Source organism: Patiria miniata, unplaced genomic scaffold (assembly GCF_015706575.1).
Source record: "Patiria miniata isolate m_02_andy unplaced genomic scaffold, ASM1570657v1 HiC_scaffold_30, whole genome shotgun sequence".
In the NCBI taxonomy this organism is placed as follows: Eukaryota; Metazoa; Echinodermata; class Asteroidea; order Valvatida; family Asterinidae; genus Patiria; species Patiria miniata.
This window is the reverse complement of record NW_024037070.1, coordinates 9,522,475-9,545,763: the sequence shown is the minus strand read 5'-3', so window position 1 is coordinate 9,545,763 and position 23,289 is coordinate 9,522,475. Positions and strand designations below refer to the sequence as shown.

Here is a 23,289-nt window from a genome sequence, read left to right as displayed (position 1 = left end):
TTTCAAAGTGGTAATATCCCCAATTCATTAATGTTAAAAAAAATAGCAAGGCCCCTGTTTCCCGCTTTCGAATAAAATTATCCACCCATTGTTCCCTACTTGATCCAGTTTAAAAACCGACATGCTCCCCTCGAATCATGGCGCGGTGTTACAAGACACTGACCTCCCCCCCCCCCCCCCCCCCCTCCCCGGCCATGTTGACTACTTCAGTAGAAGCTGATAATGATAATGCAGACAGGTATATAGACGGGCAAACATTTTGGTCATGTTTGCCCGTCTACCTGTCTGACTTATCCCCTCAGTCTCCCCTGCCCCGGCCACCTCTGCCATTCCGAGTCACCCAGACAGACCGGTGCATCCGTTCCGTTCCCTCTGTCGTCGCCAAAACCTCCATAATCGCCCTCAACGACCCCAGTTCAAACATGAGGGAAAGATCATCTGTTGAACGACCTGCTACAAATCTCTTTTCTTATCTCTCAATTCAATAATGTTTGAAGTTGTACACACATCCTTTGTCTCAAAACAGATTGTTTCAGATTGATGGCCAGATTTTCCTTGAGACATTTGAATTTAAGTTTGCAAAATGAACCAACAGAAAAGGTTGAGAGAAAAAAGACAAAGTTGACAACTTAGGAGTGGTTTTGCAGAACAACAATGAGGAGGATGGGAATACCTTACCCCGTTGAGGAAAAACAACGAAATATTTGTAACAAAAAAAATCTTAAGTATTTCCTAAAAATTAGTAACTTCAAGAAAATAAAACTAAATAAAGGTTCACACCCAAATACCCAAATGTGCCTCTTTGTTCCTCAGCAGCACGTGTGGGAATGAGGCTCCCAGAAGACGAAAGGGCGTTAACGGCGTTAACCCAGTGAGGCTTTCAAGTTTTACTTTAAACAAAAAAGACCCAAACTAAGTGTAGGTTGGGCTGGGGAGGGGTCCGGATGCAGATTCGGAAACAACTTGAATCACACGGCTGAATGCCGTTTACTTCGTCAATGTTATTTCTCGCCATGCTTAATGTTGGAAGAGCTTCCCACCTATTCGTAGAAACACATCACTCATGTTCACAAAACAATTTTGTCGTTGCTGCGAACCTTTCCGACGCTGTACCAGATTACCGGGTGAAAAGGACGGGAGTACTAGTTGTTTAGCCCCCCCCCCAAAAAAAAAAAAAACCCAAAAGCCTCCCCCTAAAATAAAGAACGCGAGAAAAATTGACAGTTACTGGACTCTCCACGGAAATTAAGTCTAGCAGCGTGCTGACCGCATCGTGACAGACCGGGGACCGGGAGCTTGGCAGCCCGATTCGGTGTGAAGTGGACGGATGTTGCGGGTGCTATCCGATTTGTGGGTGCTAAACGGATTGGTGGGTCCGCCCCTCGCAAACTCATCCTGTTGGTGCCTTGAGGAGGGCCAAAAGTCCTACTTGAAGAATGACTCCTGTGAATAACAGCTGCGGATATAGGAACAACCGTACCTTTGGACCAAGGTACTCGTTTCAAAACGCCAAGTGCAAAATTAATCCTCGGACCGAACGTATTGGATGTTATTCATTCACTATTTTTACAATTCAAGAGTTGATACAGTGCAATTTTAATAGACTCGTGTTCTGTATAGTTTTAGAACTGATTTGAAATCACACGCTTCAGAAAATACACACCAATTGTTATATAGTTTGGACTAGATTCCAATCCTCAGTGCCAATATGGCGATTTCAGTGTACACAACTGACAATAAAGGTCTTGACACTAAGTTGTCTGGGTTAAATGATTTGAAAGAGTGTGTGAAACTTGAAAGAAATATTGTATTTGACATGAAAATTATTCGCTTCAACATTAAAGTTGATCATGCAATCATTTAATGCGTCTTTTTTTTCTCGATGACACTATTCATGCCTGCTATCGGCGAAAAGTCGAAAAATGCTCTGTTATTGGACATTTTTCTGAGATTGCTTACAAGAACACAGAACTTGTTGATCGCATTTTTCTTGCCTTCGAAAAAAGTATTGATTAATTTGGACAATGCATCAAAAGTAAAAACAAAATGATAACGGCGATTCTTCAACTAATCATTAAAATTACTGCGTAGACTCTTGTTACTTCCCTGCCAACTTTCTGGACGTCACCTTTATACTCATAATCCTATTTTTTCTCAAGCAATTCTTTAAAAGTTGCAAACATTTGTATTTAGCGACTCTCCATCCCCTGCTGGCCCTTCCGCCATCTTTGATCGGAACCATTATAGCCAGTAATGATGAATGAGTCATCCAAATAAAAAAAGCGCGTTTTTCTCTTTCAAACTAATCACGATTAAAAGACCCTCAATGAGTGGCCCAACTAGTGAACTTCACCGACCCGACTATTGGACGAGTCGGTCAGGTAGTTTGATCCGCCCGCCCACGGACAATAGACCAGAGCACCGACACAGAGCGATAAAACGGGTTGCCGCGTGGGCAAAGTGCCGTCCCCCTTGTGAACGGCCCGCCCTCTCATCTCGTTTGGCTTTTATTAGTTTGTAATGGGTCGGTAAGTTTGGGCTACCGTCGTGAATGGCGAGCGTCCACCACTCCCGACTGTTCCTGTAACCTTTCCGTTGACATAAAGCTAATCCCAGTTAATCCCCTGTCACTTACCGGCACTGATGTTTCGACTTCTACCGTCCTGAGACCTCTGCTACCACCATTGCTTTCTCAGACTCAGTCGAGACAAGTCACTCTACAACATCCTCTCCAAAGTTTGCTCACTCTTTTTTGATTCTCATCGCCAAGATGGTTGCGACCAAGAAGACCGAGGAATGCCGATCCACCGAGGATCGAGCCGAGATCAAGGCCGTGCTCAGCGCCGTTCGTCCCCGTAAGTCTACCAAGGGCAAACAGCGACCCACGTACCGTCGTCGCGTCAAGCCTCCGCATTCTTACGCTGAGTTGATCACTATGGCCATCAAGGTGAGTTGTCTATGCTCAATGCTCAATTATACAGTAATGTTCATCATCATTTCTGTGAAATGCTGAAAGTTTTGTGCTTTCTTTCACCTGCTGTAAGTTGGAGGAAGACATAGACCCCTCCATTTTTATTAACGTGCATGCCCATTATAAGGCTACCCCAAATCAAAGACAGCCACTCATTTTGAATAATATTGTGTTTTAGCAAGTTTAGGATTTTCAGGAGACCATTGGTCAGTGAATTTTGCTTCAGATTAACGACTTGAATCTTACAAATTCCCATATTACCGCAAACGGAGTTTCTGACAGAGTTTCGTCCTGTGTGTAAGCTTGTTAGGAAATTCGCTTGTTAGTTCTATCTACCCTAAATTATTGCGTTTTTCTTCTTCTGATATATAATCGTGAATGGAAGAAAGTTATTTCCTTAAATATATAGGCCAAGAATGGTAACAGGTCATCTCGTACCTTGGGAAACTCGTACCTTGGGAAACTCGTACCTTGGACAACTCGTACCTTCAACTCGACGTCATTATACCGAGTCGTACCTTGGACAACTCGTACCTTCGGCAAGTCGTACCTTCAGTTAAGACGACTCGTACCATCACGCGTAAGTCAAGTCGTACCGTCAGTCAGGATAATGATCCAAGGCTGAATAAAGTGGACCGTAACTCATTGAAAGTGGACTGCTTATTAAAATAAAGGCGAATCTCTTTTTGGTACGGTATGGGCTCTCTTTCCCCCAAAAAGAGGAATTTATTTAGCGCGAAGCCGGCCGCGACCGCGGCAGGTTACACGCACTGTGTGCGCGGCATGCACAGGCCCACGCGGTACGTCACTGTGCACACTAAATCACGCACGTACTCTACTTTTTATTCTGATGGTACGAGTCGTCTTAATTGAAGGTACGAGTCGTCCAAGGTACGAGTTGTCCAAAGTACGAGTTGTCCAAGGTACGAGTTGCCCAAGGTACGAGATGACTCGAAAGCCCAAGAATGATACGGCCCTTGACATCCACAGGGAAATTATATTTCCGTGTCGAGGAATTCTGTTTTAGGTACATCAGTACACAATGGTCCGAAGAAGAGATCCAGTTTTCGCACTGTTTGTTGTATTATTTTAAGTTTTAATCTGAATCTAAAATAACCTTTTCTATTTCTTTCATGTTGACAGTCGTCACCGTCTTGCATGATGACGCTCAGAGAGATTCTGGACCACATGTCTGCTTCCTACGAATGCTTCAGAGGTTCCTACATCGGCTGGAAGAACAGCGTGCGTCACAACCTGTCAGCCAACGACTTCTTCGTCAAGGTTCTGCGGAACAACCAGCGGCCGTACGGCAAGGATAACTTCTGGACCCTGTCCCCCTCCTGCCCTCACTGCCTCGGGGAGTCCCCGGACCGTGAGCCATCCGCCGGGTCATCGCCGCTCCATCAGCCGTTCCAGCCCCGGGTCAATTCCTCCTCATCGCCGATCAACGCTGGAACGTCCCATCACTCCGAGGAGGCCGCCGCACCGTACCTCTCTGCCGTCAACCAGCCAGCGGCTCCCGTCACGCGATGTCCGAGTCCCACCCCGGGATGCACGCCAGAAACCGGTACAGCTCCTGCCTCAGTTAACCACCAGGCCTGTGACGAGTGGAGCCAGCTGGAGGATCTGTTTGTTCCCGATGCTGACATCGACTTAGCGCTGTACGATGAAGACTTCGAGTTTGCCATCCCGCACCAGGTAAGAAAAGTTTTGGTTTTTTTGTTGTTAAATCGGACACTCTAAAACAAAAAATGAAGAAGGTTGATTTCATTGGACAGGTACCAAAAACGGTCGAGTTACTAATCACTTACAACGTATGCTGTCCCGATCGGGAAGCTAATATGTACAGGAAGAAATACAGCTAAATGCGATCAATTTATGCATTGGTCTCGTAATGAAGTTTGAGCATAACGACTTTCGCGTGTTTTTTTTTTTTAAATGAAGAAAACAAATCTGATTGGTTACAATACTGATTCTACAGCAAAGTTGTACCTGTGCTAATATTCAATTGTTTTCTTGTCATTTTTAAAATCTTGTTTTCCTTTTTTTCATCAGCCTTCAGCGCCAGCTCAAGTCTGCCTCGGCTCTGCTGGTCAGGATCGTTCTTCTCTCGCCCACATCAAGACCGAGTACCACCCAAGCTACCCCGAGTACCTCCCGGCAGACTACGCACCCTACCAACCCCGCCACAGTCTCTTCCCTCACGGTATCACCGAGCGACAGATGAGGTTTCTGCCTCACATCTCCTCATCAGTCACCGCCAGACTACGCATCAAGTCCGAGTACACCAGCACCACTACCATCGAGTCCTCCAACTTTGTCTGCGGAGATCCCGGCTCCTATCCGCCATCACCAGAGCCGTTTCTCCACGAGGCCGGCTACCCCGCCGAGCGACGACCGGACCAGTACCGCCTGGGCTCCATCGTTGCCTCGGCAATCCGTGGTAGCTTGAGTCTGGACTTGGATGAGTCTGCTCTGCAAGCCATCGAACGATCGGTCAGACTGCTGGATCGACCTAGGCCCGATGATCTCATCTGCGCTTGATAGGACTTTGTGAACTGATACAACTCCTTCCACCTTAATTCTGACTTTGACAGTGATCTGCAAGAATTAAAAATACAAACAATGTACAAATATTCAGGATAGTCTAAAGTTACCTAAGGTTGTGTTTTAATCTTAAAATGTATGGATGCAACTAGCCTATAGGGTATCGGTAGTAAGTTTCGAAATTCGGTTGTCATTAGCTTTCATTACGGCACCGGCAGTGAAATTAAACTTCATTCACACAGACAGACAAAAGATAATAGCCAAATAGGCACCTGGCCTGTTATCTGGTAAAAAAAACACCAATTATTATAATTATCAAAATCATATGGTAAATTTCCAGTTGCGTTTTGAGTTGTTTTTAATTGACCAAATGATTACTGTTGAATGATAAGATAAGTCGGTTTCAAGCTTGATTTGGTGTTTTTATATTTTTAAGGCATTTTGTACATCAATGAAAAATTAACATAATAATCAAAATCACCTGCTAAATTTCCAGTTGTGTTTTTGTGCTCTTGTTTTTAATTGACCGGATGATTACTGTTCAGCGAAAAGAAAAGTCGATGTCGAGCTTATTTTGCGTTATATTTTATCGCTTTTTTAAACTAATAAAATAATGAAAACATATGGTCTTTTGGCTTGAATTTTCTTCCTCCATTAGATTTATTTTATGCGTCCTCTAGAAGGTTTGAAATAAAACAATGCATGTTGATCATGTCTAAAGAAATTTCTGTGTTATGTTGAAAATAAATGAAATATTCCTGATGATTTAGAAAAAGTTTGGTACTACTCATGAAGAGAAAATTGTTGAGGGTAATTTCCAGATTTTTAAGTAATTTGAATGGGAGGACAAAGGGAAATTGATGAACAAGTATAACATAATTCCTTAATTCCAGTGCTTCTTAGTATAACAGGGAGAAAACACATGAATACTTAACAAATTCCCTTATTTTGAGGGGGGGGGGGCATAGTGGCATCCCCCACTTTGAAGAGTTTTTAAAGAATGATGCGGTTTTGCCGCCTGGGTCGACGGTGACACAAGCGCAATTTGTTCGATAAATGTCCAAGATCGTCCGATTGGAACAGCGCACCCAGTAGTCAGACGCATGTTTAGGCTAGCACACCCATCAGCCGAAGCCCAGAAACCACAAAATCTTCTGGAGCCGAGGTTTTAATAGAAAATCCAATTCGGTCCGCGATGACAGCGCCACCAAGCGATGCCAACGTAATCTACGATGTTCGGATCCTTTTTAACGGAAGCGTAAACTGCCACGGTGACCGTTTAAGCCGATTTTCGGCTAACTTTGACAGAATGTTTTTTGCTACAAAACGAGTTTGACAAAAATTTAAATGAAATGGATTTTTTGGGCAGATTTCTGGAATTCTGCAAAAAAAACCCAGGTTATTTGACAGCAACAACAAAGCAAATATGAAAAAAACTATACATTTGTTTAAATCTGATAGATTTTCGAAGTGCATTTAGCAGAATTTGGCCATGACCAAGCTTACGGTCACCCGGCCCCTGGCCCCCTGGCCCCCTGGCCCAAGTCTGTACTTCAGAGGTCAATCCTCCGGCCATGGTCCAGTTGAGTGACAGCCCAGCAGTAGCATAGCACTGTGACTGAGAAAAGTGACATGAATAGCCTAAAATTATGATGGCAAAACGGGCAATAGAAGAGGAATTCGACCGACTGTAAGTTAATTGGAAGTAGCCTAGGTCGGTCTCCTAAAATGTTAAGCTCCACTGACTGAGTCCCAGTCAGTCCCAGTCCCACTCCCACGTCCCAGTGCAAAACTTACAAAAAAATTGAAGAACTCTCCTTGATTTTGAAAAGGGGTCACTTTGCATAAAATATCAGCCCATCACAGCATCAGAGTTAGGCCTAGATGACATTGCATTGGTGATATTGAATTTTTGAAGTGAAGGACCTGTTCCCCTTACATCATCTACTTTACAATCTAGCTAAATAAAACAACAGTTAAAAAAATGTATTCATGAGTATAATCTGCCGAATGAACCAAAGTACTAATTAACTACCTGTTTGAATCTGTCTTACAGTTATTCAGATTTCATTGAGAACCCGGAGGCTCTCCCAAGACTGAAGAAACGAGCCAAGAGATGCAGACAGTTGACAGAGAGCCCTCAGCACCAAGGATCCAGCTCATCTACCATCAGTGATGTAACTTGCTTGCTCTCGTCAACAGTAAAGACTGAACTTGCCTGCCCAATCACCACCAAGTGTTCATCTTCAGCAACAGAGGGAAATGCGTCAGTCTGGGTGTCTTCAGAACTAGGCATCGGTCAACAGCAAGACACAAAATGTGAGTGAAATGATTAATAAGAGCCTTTTACACAAATCTCTGTGTTGGAACTGGGGACATTCCTGGAACCCCTTTTTCACACGAGCATGCATCCAACTCGCTGCAAGTTCGTTCTACACAGATCCAGCGCTGTACTCGGGTAAAAAGAAAGTGAGCAAAGGGGGATCCAGGCCCCAAGATACATTTCTCTAAAACTCAAATGTTTAATTTGACCTATTTTCCACTTAAATCTTTACAGATTTACAGCCCAAAAAGCCCAGCACTCATTCCACCATGCCTGTTAGCAGTAGTTCTCCAGCAAATAAAACTGATGATCAAGAGGAATCGTACGATAGAGTCCAACCTACTCATCCAAGTCAACCCAGCATTGATGAGGTCACTGATGATGTCATCAACTCTAGTCATGGCAAGGAGGATGCTGATATGACAGCAAAGATTCAGTTGGGAGAGCATGAAAGTCAAGCAGCCAGTGACATCTTCATGCTCCACAAACCAAGAATAAACAGGTTAAAGTCATCCCAGTTTCACCTTTTTTCATTTTTTGCACCAGCAACTTCTGAAATTTTCAAACATCAGGCTTCATACAGTAAACTGATGGCACAGTCTTTATGAAGCCCCGTGATAGTAGCTGCTGGAGTCCACATTCCTGCAAGTACAAACATTCTACCAGGCCAACATATCAGCATTTCACCATTTTGGTGTTAGATGCGCATTTCTGGTGGTGTAACTACCTTATGAAATGACCAAAATCTATGTCTGAGCTGCATACGTCCTCCGTGCTGTCATCATTTCTAACGGTCCCTTGTAGTAGATGCCAAACACATGTGTATTTAAAGTTCTCTAAAGTTGCCTCTAAAACAATGATTTTACAGAGGTTTTTTTTTCTTTCTGAACGAAAATCAAGACAAGGCTTGTCATCTTTTTTTTTGACATAAATTATAAAGCTGATCAGTAAAACCCCATAGTCCAGTGGTAAGGGTCTCCCACTCGTGTCAGTGTGTAGATTCAGAGCAGTCAGAGATCATGGTGCTTGTGTTCTTGGGCAAGACACTTTACTGTGATTGCTCTCAACTAAGTAGTATAAATGGGTACTTGCTGGAGGAGAGAATGTATTACGCTTATCTTGAACTGCTGCATAATATCTCAGCCTGAGGAATAGGGCCATCAATCCTGAGTCACTTTGAGATATCTTTAGGACTTGCTATATGAGTACCAAATTATTACTTTTATCATTTCAGAGTCCAAAGTCAGCAGAAATCCCTCAACCTGGATGCATTGTGGGCCTTATACGCTAAGACGTGGTTACTTCCTAAGCGTCCTGCAGTAAATCAGATTCGCCCTGTGTTCTTACAAAGGTAAGATGAGTCCAAGTGAATTGAGACCATATCCCAAAATTTAGACATATTACGATTCGTCAACATTAATTTTCAGCAAATACATGTATTTCAATTGAACTAGAATAATTGTCATCTGACGTTGTAAATGTCAGTTGTTGGATTGAGTCCATGTTATCCAAGTCTGAGTCAAAACCAAGACTGGCACTGTCCAGGTCAGGTTCAAGACCCCCGCCTCTATCATACATACTTGAGTGCTGCAACACTAATACATAGGTTTGTCACCTTATATGTAAGTAACAAAATGTTTTGAGTTGTTGTAACCCAATGGTGACAGAGGCCTGACCAAATCCCGAAACCTTTATTTAATAGTCTTTGTACATGTATTAAGTATTCAGTTTTCCAAAAGTGTATCTCTGTATCTGTCGCAGGAACTTGCGACGGGGCTGCATATTCTTCAAGAGGTATCTCATCCACCAGAAAGCGCTGAAGGATCTATCCAAGCCAAAGCTGTCAAGTCATCAACAAGAGCCACAGGCAGCTGGGGAGCATGTGAGAAGCAACTCCAGCAAGAAAGAGGCTGCCGTCAAAGAGGCGAAGGCGAAGGATGCAAGCAGTGACTATCAAAACAGAACTAAACTCAAACTGGAAAGCGGAGAGTGCAGCAGAGCGCAAAAAAGAAAAGACGTCAAGCCAAAGCCAGTCCTTTGTGTCATTAAAAAGCCGCTTCAAACCAAGACGGATGCAAGCAAAGTAATGCCAAAGGGATATGGTCAGGATGTGGTCGCCAAGGTAACAACTCTCAAGCCTGGGAAGCTCGCCTCTAAAACGAAAACAGTACTTCAGAGTGACAGTGGGAGTGGTCAGGTTGCCTTCGCCAAGGCAAAACCTGTCAAATCTGAGAAACATGCTGTGAAAACAGGACCACAGAGAGACAGCAGGAAGGTCAAACCTGTGCAGACTCGTAAGCAATCCTTGAAGAAAGAAGAAGCTTCCTCAAGGAAGCCATTGTCGACTGAGTCCTCCAAGCAGGTGTGGACCAAGGAGGCTTCTGGAGGAAGACAGGTGGCTATTTGCCGACCGAACACTAAAGGGAAAGCTTCAAAAGTAGACGCAGCCAGCACCTCTGAAGTCAAGATGAAATTCATTGAGGAGGAAAATCCTGAATGTCAACTACCTTCAACAAAGCCTCCCCAAGAGAAACCCCAGGCATTCCCAGTTTCCTCGACATCAGCCAAGGACATGGTCAATGCAGCTGAGGATGTTGGTGTCAGTGGTGGGATCAAGCCGTTATTCTCTGGAGGGCACTGCGGAGGAATCTGGAAGTCCATTGTGGATGAATGCTGAATTCTTCATACGTGGCCTTTTAATGTAAATCAAATCCACTGCATAACATATTCATCTGTATGTTTATTCCAAACTCTGCAATGATGATGACCAACTTGTAAGAGATTTAGAGGATGAAGTTTCATATCTCTATTTTCTATTTATTTATTCACCTTTGGTTGCCAAACCTTCATCTCGATAGCAAGCTTTAACAGGATCCCATTATGGATAAAATAAACCCTTCTATAAGTTTCTGAAGACAAATACTCTGTACAGTTCTTTTTCTGACTTTGTGTTTTGCAGAAAGCAATCTGTACTCAAACTTATACCGACTCTCATAGTGTGGCATGGTGTCTCCCCGCCCCCCCCCCCCCCCCCCACATGTACCTCTCCTCTCCCCTATCCCTTTTAGTTTAATATTAAAAAAATGCTGAGAAGAAAATTCATGCCCCCAGCGGACTCCATAAACAGAGAAACTCGAATTGAGTTTTGCCTTTGATAAAGATCTTGCTTAGATCAAAACGTTTTCGGCTCTCCAACTTCTTTTTGATTCAGTTTGATTTAACCGGTTCGACCCAATCTAAGCTTCACCTTCCCTCAAGCTCTAGATTCTATAAAAAAAAAAAAAAAACCTATTTACGACTCTGAGCCAAAAGAAAACACTTAAGTTTTTTTTTGTGTAATGGCCTTACACCCCAAAAATATTTACATTTTTTTCTACGAAGTGTTAAATTCAGAGCACTGCGCTCTAGTACAGCTCGCCGGTGATTGGAATGATGCCAAGTGTCACTTGAAACGTCATGGAATACGCAAACGACCTTCATCACAACTGCACCTTTAAACACAACAGGCTGGTGTATAGATTTACTTGCGACTGCCCACTACTGCATTCGAACCACATACCAGAGATATTCGGCCCTCTATAAGTTTATATTCATGAAAGGAAAGTTAACCATGGAAAGTTACCTACTAATTAATGAGAGTGGCATGTGCATGCCTACAGTACCTAAAACAGCTAGACAAACACAGAATGGTTGTAGAGAATGAACACATTTGCAACTTACTTTGGCTTGACGGGATTCAAACCACGACCCAAAAATATTTACGCCAGTAGCACTGAATAAGTTATCCTCAAGGTCCGGGGAACTTACAACTCGTCAGTAACACAACTGATTTGCAGGACAGAATGATGTCCCCAAAAATATTGTCATTGGCAAGAATTTATTTCTGCAGCAATTTGAATTCTAGTTGCCTTTTCCTGTCAGGTTATATAGGACGATTTGGACATACAACTTACTAACTCACAGGAGCTAAGATCGGCGCTCAAGACGCTCAATGTACAACCTCAAAGCTGTATACGCCCCGACTATGACTTATGCACTGTAGACTCACATATTTTTAATCTAAGTGGTATATTATTATTTCAAAACGCATCATAATTGTGTTCTAAATTCAAACAAATTTAAATAATTAAACAAGCATTTTCCCTGATTTTTCTTTCAATATATTTCATATCACACGCTAAATAAATATATATTAATATATTTCTTAACGTCTTAATTTCTAAATAGATTTTTCTAAAATTTTCCACTTTTACCGAAACGAGGTATTCGATTTGGATTAATATTGAATTAAATATTTAATTTGAAGCGACGTTACTTCAAATCTAAAAATCTGGAAGCTTCAAACTTTGGCCAAAAAAAGAGAATGACAAATCAATATCTCTGTGCATAATTTTTTTTTCTAGCGTAGGAATGTCTTCTTTTTTTTGCACCACAATCTTAAGTTTTCCGCTTTACAAACTCGCACACAATATAAAACAATAAAATACTTTACAATTTCATTGCATACTTAGATTGCAAACACTTCAAAAAATAGTATTATTTAGGCCCTATTATGCCTAATAAATTCATCATTTCAATTGCCCTATGAAACGATTAGACAACAGATATAGCCAAGCTCTGGACTGCACCCCGTTTCGGACACGGCTTACTTTCAGTTTCACTTGGCTCACCTGTTATTTTCACATTATCATTCGCCTAGTATATATTAAATCGCCCTCTATCTAGCACTCATATTTAAAGTGAACATTATGGTAAATACTTGTAGATAAATTTGCACACTGCATAATTATACAAATGAAATTTCAATTCATACAAAAATAATATAATTACAAGAGATTGTAGCACCGTCAATACTTGACCAATTCTTTAAAACAAAAAAATTATCCTACCAATGCTGCCAGGCTAATATAGGCCCTAGATACCGGCCGTAAACACACGGGGAACTACGCCAACGTCAGTATGCGAGATTCATCAACCGTAATCACAACATGATTCTCATTTATCAACCTGTTTTCCATTTATTTAATTTGAGCATATGGGCACCGGTTTAAAATAATAAGCTGCTAAACATTCTAAACTCGGAATGGCTTTCGCCCGGAGAGCTATGTTATTACTTCATATTCCAAAGTCACCCAAATCTCTACAGTGAAGGTACTAAGCCTTTTTTGACAAACTGGAAAAAGGACTTGGACAGAATTTCCCCTTGTAAGCCAACACTAGCTCGCAGAAACTACGACCGTAATGTTAGCAAATGAATTCCATTCCAGGCCCTCTACTTGTCATGGAATGACGCCGTTATTACACGGCTGTTGAGCGGCATAGTCGGTCGGTAGTTGTCGCTCAGATGCTCGGGGTGACCACTTTCGGGTTGGCCGCTTTGCTTGTAGGACAGCAAATCTCGGAGTGACTTGATCTACAGAAGTGTGAAAGACAAATATGTCAGGATTTGAATCTTCATTGGGCAGTGATTTTGGTGAGAGCTACCGTCAAATGGGGTAACTTCGGTCATTTTTGAGACATATTTATCAGAGTCTGTTCGTTCTTAGTCCCTTTTTTTAGCAATATATTTTTGGTTAGATGTAAATGTTGTACGTTTGCAATGATGACCGCCAACATTTTGACAATCACTGTTTGGCAAACAATTATGACTTGTATTCGATTTCATTGCCCGAATTCGGTGCTTTAAGGCTTTACCTGTTGTGCAGATATCTCGACGGGTTCCCGATAAATGATGAACCGTACACTCTCGTAGCACGGCGGTGTCGTCAAGGATCCTTCGTATGTCCAGTAATCTTTCTTATTCTCTGGAAATAGAGAATAGAGACAAGCCTTTAGTAAAGTTGGACAGGCCCAATTAGGTCTAAGGGTGATTAAATTATAGGTATAGTCACATGACTCAATTTGTTCGGCCAGGGTGCATCAGTGAGCCGCATAATACTGCATCATACTACCTGTAATCAACTGGGTTCTGGTGCTTTTGGACTTTCGGATTTTAAACGTACCTGGAAGTAGCATGGACGGATCGAAACCATCTTCAATGCAGCATTTATCATCCTAATAAGAGAGAAGAAGATAAGTAGTCAGATAATTACGTGGAAAACAGACAAAGTCCAAAACAACTTGGAGAGCCAAATATAAGTGCTTTATATCCGGTCACAAATGCAAAGTTCATCCGTAATTTGTTATTGCAACGGGGGAGGGGAGTGGGGGTGGTGGAAGGGCAATTTTCAACTGAGCACGAACATTGCCATTACTATGGACCATTAGAAATGATGCGCGTATACGAGAATCCATTGCGGCAGGGTTAAAGCAGCTAAATCACCATTTTGTGTGGTTACCTCACCAGACCCATTGTGTGTTTCTCCAGCTATCGTCCCTGAAGTGACTAAAATGCGCCATCGATTCGTGTATACATGCATCCTTCGGGCATTTTCCCAATTTTCCAACTCCGGCTATATTCCCGAAGTAAAATTCTCTCTATGATAAAGTCAAATGAAATCGTATAACATTCTGCCAACATGATTTGATGTTCAATGGGCAATTCCAAAGTCAGGACCTTAAAATCACGCGTACTCATAATTCGCCTTTATAATCAACTTCTCTTGTTCGTGCATAGGAGACCGTGCTAGCGAAAAGCAAGAACGCCGACGACCGTGTTATCTCGATGAAGCTTACATTTTTATACGCCCCAGATCATTTCCCGGCGCTAAGTTATACATTCACAGACGTTTAGATTATGAACTCACCATAATAGCTTGTAGGAAAATCATTTTGACGATGATCGGTGAAATATGTAAATTGTGGCTTAGGGTACCATTTTATGTAATACAATTCTTGCCATTCTCGTCATTGTCTTGACAACGTAAGCTTTCGTTCCTAGCTTTTTGATGACACACGAGCATGCTGGTTAATATTAAGTTAAAGCAGTACGCAGGCCCCAGGATGATAATTGATGTGGTCATTAAAGAGCCGGCCAAAGTTGCCTTATTAGCGGCTGTTGAACACACACAAGCTGTTTGATATTATATGTCTACAGTCTGATGTCTATGGTTCAACAAATCCAATTTCCAGACTTAATCATCAATGTCTGAGTTTGCGCGGGACAGACCCCAGAGCGCGCAGTGACCGGATCCCATGGCAAGTGCAGTGCGCGGAAATCATCAGAAGGCCCAGAGATGGAGCAACTCGACAACGTGACGGGCTACGACGAGGCAGTCCCACCAGAGAAAGAATGGTCGGTGCAGAGAATCCTTTCGGTGACGCTCTTTACGCTGAGTTTTTTCCTGGTTGTGATCCTTAATCCACTCTGTTTGATCGTCATCCGAAGGGTTCCGAACATCCAACCGTCCACCAAGATCTTCATGGCGTCTCTGACCGTCTCCGACTTTGGTATGGGAGTGTTTGTGCTTCTCCCGTACACACTGTACGTGATTGTTGGGTACTGGGCCTTTGGTGCTTTCATGTGTACCCTTTTTCGAATCACCAAGTATTTCTTCTTTTGCCAGTGTTTGCTGTCGCTGTTACTGTTGACTATTGATCGCTACATCGCCATTGCCTGGTGTCTGCATTACCCCCGCCTGGTGACCGTACGTAGATCGACAATCGCGGTGGTTTGCTGTCTGTTTGCGGTAGGGTCTGTGTCCGTTTTTGGTAATGTCTTCAACGAGTCCCGGAAGTTCTCGTGCGGTCCGGGTAATGAGCGGCGCGCCCTGAGTTTCACTCTCATAGGTCTGGCTTTACTTGGGCTTGCCGTGACAGTCATTCTGTACGCACACATCTTGGTGATCGCTCGACGCCAGGCCCGCCGCATCGCCCAGCAAACCCGCCCAGCGGTCACAGGGCGCCTGCCCAACTCACCACAAACCAACACCAAGTCTTTCACTACTGTGATCATCATAACGGGCGTGGTGGTGGTGGGTTGGGTACCAACCATTGTGTGCCTCCTGATGGTGTACCATGGTATGACCTTACCCAACGACATCGATCATGTCGTCTACGCTCTGTTTTACACCTGCAATTGGGCCGATGCAATCATCTTTTATTTGAGAAACAAGGATTTCAAAGAGACTCTGCACAAAATGACCACTGCTGCCTTAAGAACCCTCAGAAAAACGTTTGGAAAGTCATGAGTGATGACGCGACAAGCTCAATATTTATTCCACCAGACACAGCGGAAGTGGTTTGTGAGACGGATCACACACGAGCTACTTCATGAAATTGATGAGAAACTACCTTCGATAAGCAAGTTAACACGGTACATTGATGAGTTAACTACCTACGACATCAATAACCAAAGTTGAGTCAAGACTGTCTTCTACTTATCCCAAGGGACTCCAGACACTGAAGGATGTCAAAGATACTCGGTTCTGATTTGCTCATGAAACTAATGCATGGAAACCGTGTTTCCCATCAGTCGCCAAATCCAAAAACTGATACCACGAAATGATCAAGATGATTGTTAATCTTGTGGGGAATAGTTCAGCCATTAATTGTATATTAGACACCTATCCACTTGCTTATTGTGACAAAAAATAGTGGTTTCTCGTCCACAGAATGCCGTTTGAAATTTATCTTCGATACGTGAACCGCGTATAATGCAAACAGACTCAATATCGTACATGTTCTCTGTTTTCCAAGACATTAATGATTCTTTCAGTAATCTTGTCTTTTCTTCCTTCTAAACATGTTATGCGAGAAACTCAGCGTTAGAACTTAAAGCCCGAAATGTCAAAGTAGTTGATAGTTTTCCCTGTGAGCTTTTCGCGATGAAGCTAATGACAAAAATGCAGATCTTGTGAATTGGAATATAATGCAGTTTTTATCGTTAAAAATGTATCTATAAACGTATAGTTCCAGGTCATTGGCCTACGTATTTAAAAAGAACTATTAACATAACAAACGTCCATCGTCTATTTTGTGTTTGGTGTTGCAAACGCTTCAGTACATGCAGTATTGCCTATTTTGTTGTTAACTGAATTAACAATAAATAATGCAGTTTTTATCGATCATCGGTTATTTTTGACACTTTAATACGCAGTGTTACATTTTGAGCGGGACGTTGGGGGAAATCATTGTGTGTATGCTATAGCGCTCACAGTATACCAGTTAGGCCTAATAAGAAGACGTTGAACGAAATGCAAAGTAAATTCTGGAGTAATCGAATTGCTAACCAATCTTGTACATAACGGACACTAATTTTTGGAGCGCTGTTTTACTAAACTTTGACTAAATGGGGCATCTCACTCTCAATAATGTCGCCAAGACACTAATGGGTTGCCATAGTGGGTTAATGACCGACACCTAAGAGACGCCGCGCTGTCGCCGTCTGTACGTGCAGGAACCGTAATTGATGTAACTTGACTGCTGACTGAGTCACGTATACTGAAATAATTATATCACCATTTGAAAATAAAACAAGTTCGAGCAAGTTGGGGCGCGAACTTCACGTATATATACTCAGTGACTAGTTCGACTAAATTCTCTTCAATATCTCTTCAATTCACCGATTGTATGGCTCTCAGAACTCCTCCATGAGGGTGTAACTTTTTATTCATGAGCTCGGCGGATGAATTTAGGCCTATATACCGGTGTGCACCCTTAGGACGCAGTTCGTGTTATGGATATTAAAAAAAACTAAAAGGGGACTTTACTTTGCACTTGACTTTGTTCAAGAGCGCCACCAACTTGGTCCAGCCGGAATTCTCCTTGCCGATCTTGACGAACGCTGTCAGAACGGCCAGACCCTTGTCGTGTGAAAGGGCGTCCCCTGTCGTCTGGAAAAGATCAGTGTTCCAATGGACCATGTGCAGCTAAAACAGAAGAAAGGTTAGAAAACTGTCAATGCCTTTGGTCAATCAGAGTCAGACGGCACAATGTTGTATATTTGGCCAGTGCTGCTAGCAACATCGGTAATGCTGCAAATCTGGAAAATAGCGATCTGGGATGGTTATTAGAAGAATTGAGTTTGAAGTAGAAGATGAAGTTTGTGATACGTACCTCAGCATCATAGTGTTTTCCATCTATAGTATGCTCAGACCCTTGACCGTCCTTGCTGCCCCAATGACAGTGAAATTGAGCCAAGCGGTAGTTGTGCAACAGTGGTCCTCCACTCAAGTCTTTAACAGATTTAGTTTGAATGATCGAAAGAAATTTAACAAATTAATTTTTACGATGGCATTTACAAGTTGCTTTTAACAAATATATGTGTATACTATTCAAAATTCATAAATACCTCAGACAGTTTAGCCATTCCTATTGGTCGAGAGCCCGTCACGTGGCCGGTATTAAACGGATGATAAAGACATGGCTAGCTGGTCTTAAACACTTTTCAAGTGTCACAATAAAATGTGGACTCCTAAAAATCCAGTGCCTCTTATCGTTTCATTGGTTGAACGTTCACAATCCTCACGTAGGCATGCGCAACACTACCAGGGAGTTAGAATTTTATAGTTCTAAATTCAAAACGCAACGCGCCAGGTGCGTTCTGCGCGACATCGCGTAGAACATGATACGCGCGCGTCAATCTCCATAAAAGGGTTGTTTTCATCTTACTCGCCAGCTGAACACTCCATTATTTTGCAGGAGGGATGATTCAAAAAGCATAAAGTGAATTTGTTGAACAAAATCGGGATGTTTTGAACGAATTATATGATTTTTTTTTACGGAAAAGGTATTTATGAATGGGAATAAATATGTACTCCGTCGGTATTTATCACTCTGTTTAATACCACTTAGAGTCTGGGTGCTGATAATTACCCTCGCCTCCGGCTCGGGTAATTATCAGCACCCAGACTCTAAGTGGTATTAAACAGAGTGATAAAAACCTCCGGAGCACACATTTATTCCCTTAGTAAAACATTGGTTTATTCCAGTGTTGGATGGGTGCGAACGAATCCCAAAATATATACCCCAAAACAGGATAGTAACAATAAAAACTACAATTGCTCACTTGTGTCGCTGGATTGGGCATTCACTTGGAATGCATGTCCGTTGTTAACGATCTCCGTGCAACGAGCGGAGCTGTAGTCGATGGTTAGCGGGCCCTGCGACGCGTCCACCAGGGCATTTTTCGTCACGATGTTGACAGGTGACTGTCGGTTCCCGTTGGCGTCTGGGAACTTCTCACACCAGTGTGCTGGTCCTAATGATGGGGGAAAACATAACCAGGAAGTGATAATGTGATGGAGAAGTTAAAAACGGTGATTTAAGGCCAAAAAAAATAAGTCGGTCTCTGGTCAGCGCGCGCGTCGATTTTAATCATGCGCGTCGATCTTTTTTTTTCCAAAATGTTCCGCGGTAGCTCCAACAGCGCCCTCTATTTCCGCACCTCCTCAATTTTTTTTTTTACCAAAGAGCACCAAGGAATGGGAAATTGCACCAAGGCAAATGATCGAAAGCACCAAGGCAAATTATGGAGGACACCAATGTACATGAGGACACCAAAAAAGCAAAATAGTACCCACCTTGTCTGTACAATCCAAGCTTGAATAAAAAAAAAAAAGCCGCGTGGCCGCGTCAATTCCGGAACTTTGGTCTGACCAGAGACCGAATATTTTTTTGTTGGCCTAATAGGAGTGTGGCCTAGTGGTTAGGGTTCGTGACTCATGATCAGAATGGTCAGCGGTTCGAATCCAACTGCTGGGCATATGTTGTGTCCATGGGCAAGCCACTCCTCACTTGCCCCAGGAGTATAAATGGGTGCCGGCATTAGCTGGGGAGTAACCTGCGATGGACTAGCATCCCATGCAGGGGGAGTAGCAATATTCTCAATCGTTTCATGCCACTGAAACCGGAGATAAACGCTGGCCTGATGGGCCACATTGGCTTGTGACAGACGTTACATGTTCTTAACCAATAGGAATGGGGATATTTATGAATGTAAGTTTAAAACCATAAAACTGTATAAAGGCCTTCAAAAAAACAAGCACATTTATTTGTTACAGGCATTATACTCCTTTAATTTTCGTTCGGAATTTCGGAAAAGAAAATCGAAATTTTGAAAAAGCACGTAGGCCTATAGGCCTACAAACTTTAGGTCGAAACAGGCACGGTTTTGAAAACGCATCCTATTCATCACCATCATGCAATATGCATATCACGTCCAATTTACAGAAGGGATTAGCAGGTGCACAATGAGAACTTATTTATCCTCTAAAAGGACGCACAAAATGTAACATGCAGCTTCACTTAAGTTCATATTCTGACCAATGCATTTGACTTTTTGACCAATACAAACTAAATCAATTAGCTTAAATGCTGCCCCCAAAACCTTATGTTTTCAAAAATATAATAAGCCCTATATCCTTTGCGGAGAGAATTACCATGCAGTTTAAGGAGTGGGAATTTGCACTCTTTTTATGTAACCGATTCAGCGTTATTTTGCGAAGTTGCTAGGAGCTTTTAGAAAGCTATACGGTAGTTAATGCACAAAATGGCCATTCAATCAAACGCAGTAACGTACGAGTGAAGGATGATTAACAATGATATCAATAAAAAGATCCATAGTCCATGCATGTTCACGGGAATAAAAGATAGTGTAACAAAGTTGACCCACGCGTTGTTGAAATTGATCAGATTAAATCCGTCGATCAAACAACCCTTAGGCCTATAGGTCGGCATGATTGGCAACCATTGAAGTGAAGATGACGGTGAAATTACTCAAAAATGAAGATACTGTTCCTCTTCCTGTTATATTATAAAACATTGAATCACTCCATGAGATCCAAAGGCGGATCCGGGGGGGGGGGGCAACGGGGTCATGACCCCCCCAAAAAAGGCGTCGCAATAAAGGCAGGCACTGCGTACACCACCATCTTTTCCTCAACCAAAATTGGTTAAAGTGGTCAGAAATTGCCTCAGATCGCACCACAGAGCGATCCAATTTTGTTTCGAGGCCCTTAAGAGGGCCCGAACCCCACGCCGTAATTTTTTGGGGGGACCAACCATTTTTTTGGCGCCCCTCCCAAAAGTTCTGGTCTGATCCGCCCTTGATGAGAGCATATAGTACTGTGAACACAAGCTTCTAAAACAAAAACTATTATAAACTGGTTATTATAAACCAAACATAAAACGGAAAAACAGAAAAATAAATCGAGGAGTCCTGAGTGAGTTGGTTTACCCCCCAGTGGAACCAAGGGTACGCTACCGAAGCAACTCATACTCTGTGGTACTATGATCTCGATGTTTCATATCAACAATAGTCCAGGATATCTTCAATGAAATATCCTACAGTTTTGATATGTTTCAGGTTTCAGGGTTATTTTCATGATACATGGGGAAAAATTACTGGAACTTGGAATTACAGTGTATTGGAGGTCAGACAAAAAGCCGAAGCTTGGGTCTGCCCCCTTCACAAAGAATACATGTAGTTACACAATGCATGAATAACCAAAGTAGATTATTAATAATAACTCTTTAAATTCATAAATTCATGGCCTACTAAAATTAACAAATTACATGCACTAAATTACCATCCTCACCTTTCAATGTCAACAGTGTTATTAATCAATTAATTTGGTAATTAAAGTAATACATTTGCTGTTATTTACCATTAACATAACCGCAGTGAGTTTTTTTTATAATACCTTTTACAAAGGTATTATAAAAAAAAACCTATGTTGCAAAGTTTTAAAAGCGTAATAAATCAATTGCTAAAACCAAATCATTTAATTTAAGATCTGAACGGAATATAATACTTAAATATTACATTTGATGTATTATTTCATATGTCAAGTGGAAATCAAGTCAATAACTCCTTCCGTTGAGCGATGGGTGAGGATATAAAAAAACACCTGATATTTCATGGATATTTGAAAATTCAATATAGGAAGAGTCAACACATATATTGGACACTTATGGTGGCGCCGTTTACAACAGAACTTGTATTTCCAACAATTTTGACACCCCGGCCCCCCAAAACAATTTTTTTTTTATTAAAGCGTGAAATATTAACGTACCTCTCTCTCCGGAATATGCCCAAAGTGCCATCATTACAAATAGATTTCAGATCCAAGAAATCTTTTATGAATAAAAAGCCGTCCCGGTCTTCGCAAATCTTGCAAGGTCACGGACACAGTGCGGAGAACTGTCGGATGCACGACATCCACCACGTACGCCTTCACCGTCGAGTATAATGAACGATGTTTATGATGATCGCAATGTCAACTGGCTAATTGACGGGGCGTGCATTACGTGTCCGGGTCACCGTGTGACTTTGAAATTAAGGTGCATAGTACACCCACTTATTGCTCCATGGTACACAACACATAATAATGTCTGTATGCTGTCAATGTGTAGGCCCTAAATGCGGCATTATATTTATTATATAATGCATAGAATAGAACCATCAAACGGAAAGGTCTCTGACCCCATCCACGAAGAACACGAGCTAATCACGGAATAAAGACCATGTCTTACAACTTCGGACATAATTTATACTAATCAGGAATAGCAGAGTTAGACTGTGTCACTGCTTCATATCCAGTCATTTCAGTGAATTACCTTTCTCAATAGTCAGAATATGATAATTGATACATGTACATGATGTATGGTGCACCTGCAGTCGTCCATTAAGCACAACTGAATGTATGCCGGCCGCATGTATGGTTACCTACTTATCGATGCATTATCGATACGTATGTCCTATTATCCAACAGGGAACCAGGCTGCTTGGATATCATGCTGCGACGAGAATTTGCCATGTGGTCACCACCGTGACGTGACAGTGCAGTCCACGTTTGTATTTTAGTCGTTGACAAAAGTCAAAAAGGCAGAACGTACGAACAATGATACAAGCCAGTGTTACTTTCGGTATACAGCGGTATATGGTGATATGGAATAATATACTGTACAAATCAAATACTCGAGGCACGCGTCAGTTCATAGATGGCCGCCGGCGGGCGCGGGACGTGGTCAATCAAGGTCAATCAATAGCCGGCGCGGTGCACGTGCACATCGTCGAACGTGCATTTCCTCCTGTTAAACTTAAAGGGTTCATGCAATGATTTTGTTTCCTTAGAGTATTCCTTAGAAACATAATCTGTGCAACTTTTTCTTCCTCATAACTGTATGAAAACTATTTGACTTCCCTTTTGGTTAATTTTATTAAAAAGCACACCTTTAAACATGCCGCTTCCGGACAACTGAGGGCGCTGTTGCTGTGACGTGTTGCGTGTCATCGGAAAACAGTTGTGAGACAAGGTTTGCTCATTGGCTATTGCCATGCATGTACTGACACAACAATGAATCACCCCCCCCCCCTCCCCAAGGAACATTTACAACAGCAAACTATGCAATTCTGGTAACTTGTGGTGCTTAATAACTGTAACACTGATATTTTCTGTATAGGCCTACACTTTGAATAATCATACATTTGCATTGGCATAAAAACCAAAAAGGGCACCAAATACCCTTGAAAATGGCAAAACGAAAAAAGGTTAAGTGGCACACA

General features: G+C 42.2%; 3 protein-coding genes across 3 annotated transcripts; 2 read left to right on the top strand and 1 right to left on the bottom strand.

The window, feature by feature from the left end:
* The first annotated feature begins 2,129 nt into the window (after positions 1-2,129).
* On the top strand, positions 2,130-5,819 carry LOC119739356 (hepatocyte nuclear factor 3-gamma-like). The gene is made up of 3 exons (XM_038214254.1): positions 2,130-2,947; positions 4,115-4,669; positions 5,027-5,819. Exons 1-3 carry the CDS (start codon positions 2,771-2,773, stop codon positions 5,513-5,515), a joined length of 1,221 nt encoding a protein of 406 aa, XP_038070182.1. The 5' UTR covers positions 2,130-2,770; the 3' UTR covers positions 5,516-5,819.
* Positions 5,820-7,090: 1,271 nt separating this feature from the next.
* LOC119739123 lies at positions 7,091-10,761 on the top strand. The gene is made up of 5 exons (XM_038213952.1): positions 7,091-7,208; positions 7,575-7,837; positions 8,076-8,343; positions 9,076-9,192; positions 9,603-10,761. Exons 1-5 carry the CDS (start codon positions 7,168-7,170, stop codon positions 10,516-10,518), a joined length of 1,605 nt encoding a protein of 534 aa, XP_038069880.1. The 5' UTR covers positions 7,091-7,167; the 3' UTR covers positions 10,519-10,761.
* Positions 10,762-10,874: 113 nt separating this feature from the next.
* On the bottom strand, positions 10,875-22,785 carry LOC119739355 (carbonic anhydrase 1-like). The gene is made up of 7 exons (XM_038214253.1): positions 21,797-22,785; positions 18,790-18,981; positions 17,838-17,956; positions 17,492-17,650; positions 13,844-13,895; positions 13,536-13,645; positions 10,875-13,254 (listed from the first exon to the last, which is right to left on the bottom strand). Exons 1-7 carry the CDS (start codon positions 21,828-21,830, stop codon positions 13,114-13,116), a joined length of 807 nt encoding a protein of 268 aa, XP_038070181.1. The 5' UTR covers positions 21,831-22,785; the 3' UTR covers positions 10,875-13,113.
* Between the last annotated feature and the right edge of the window lie 504 nt (positions 22,786-23,289).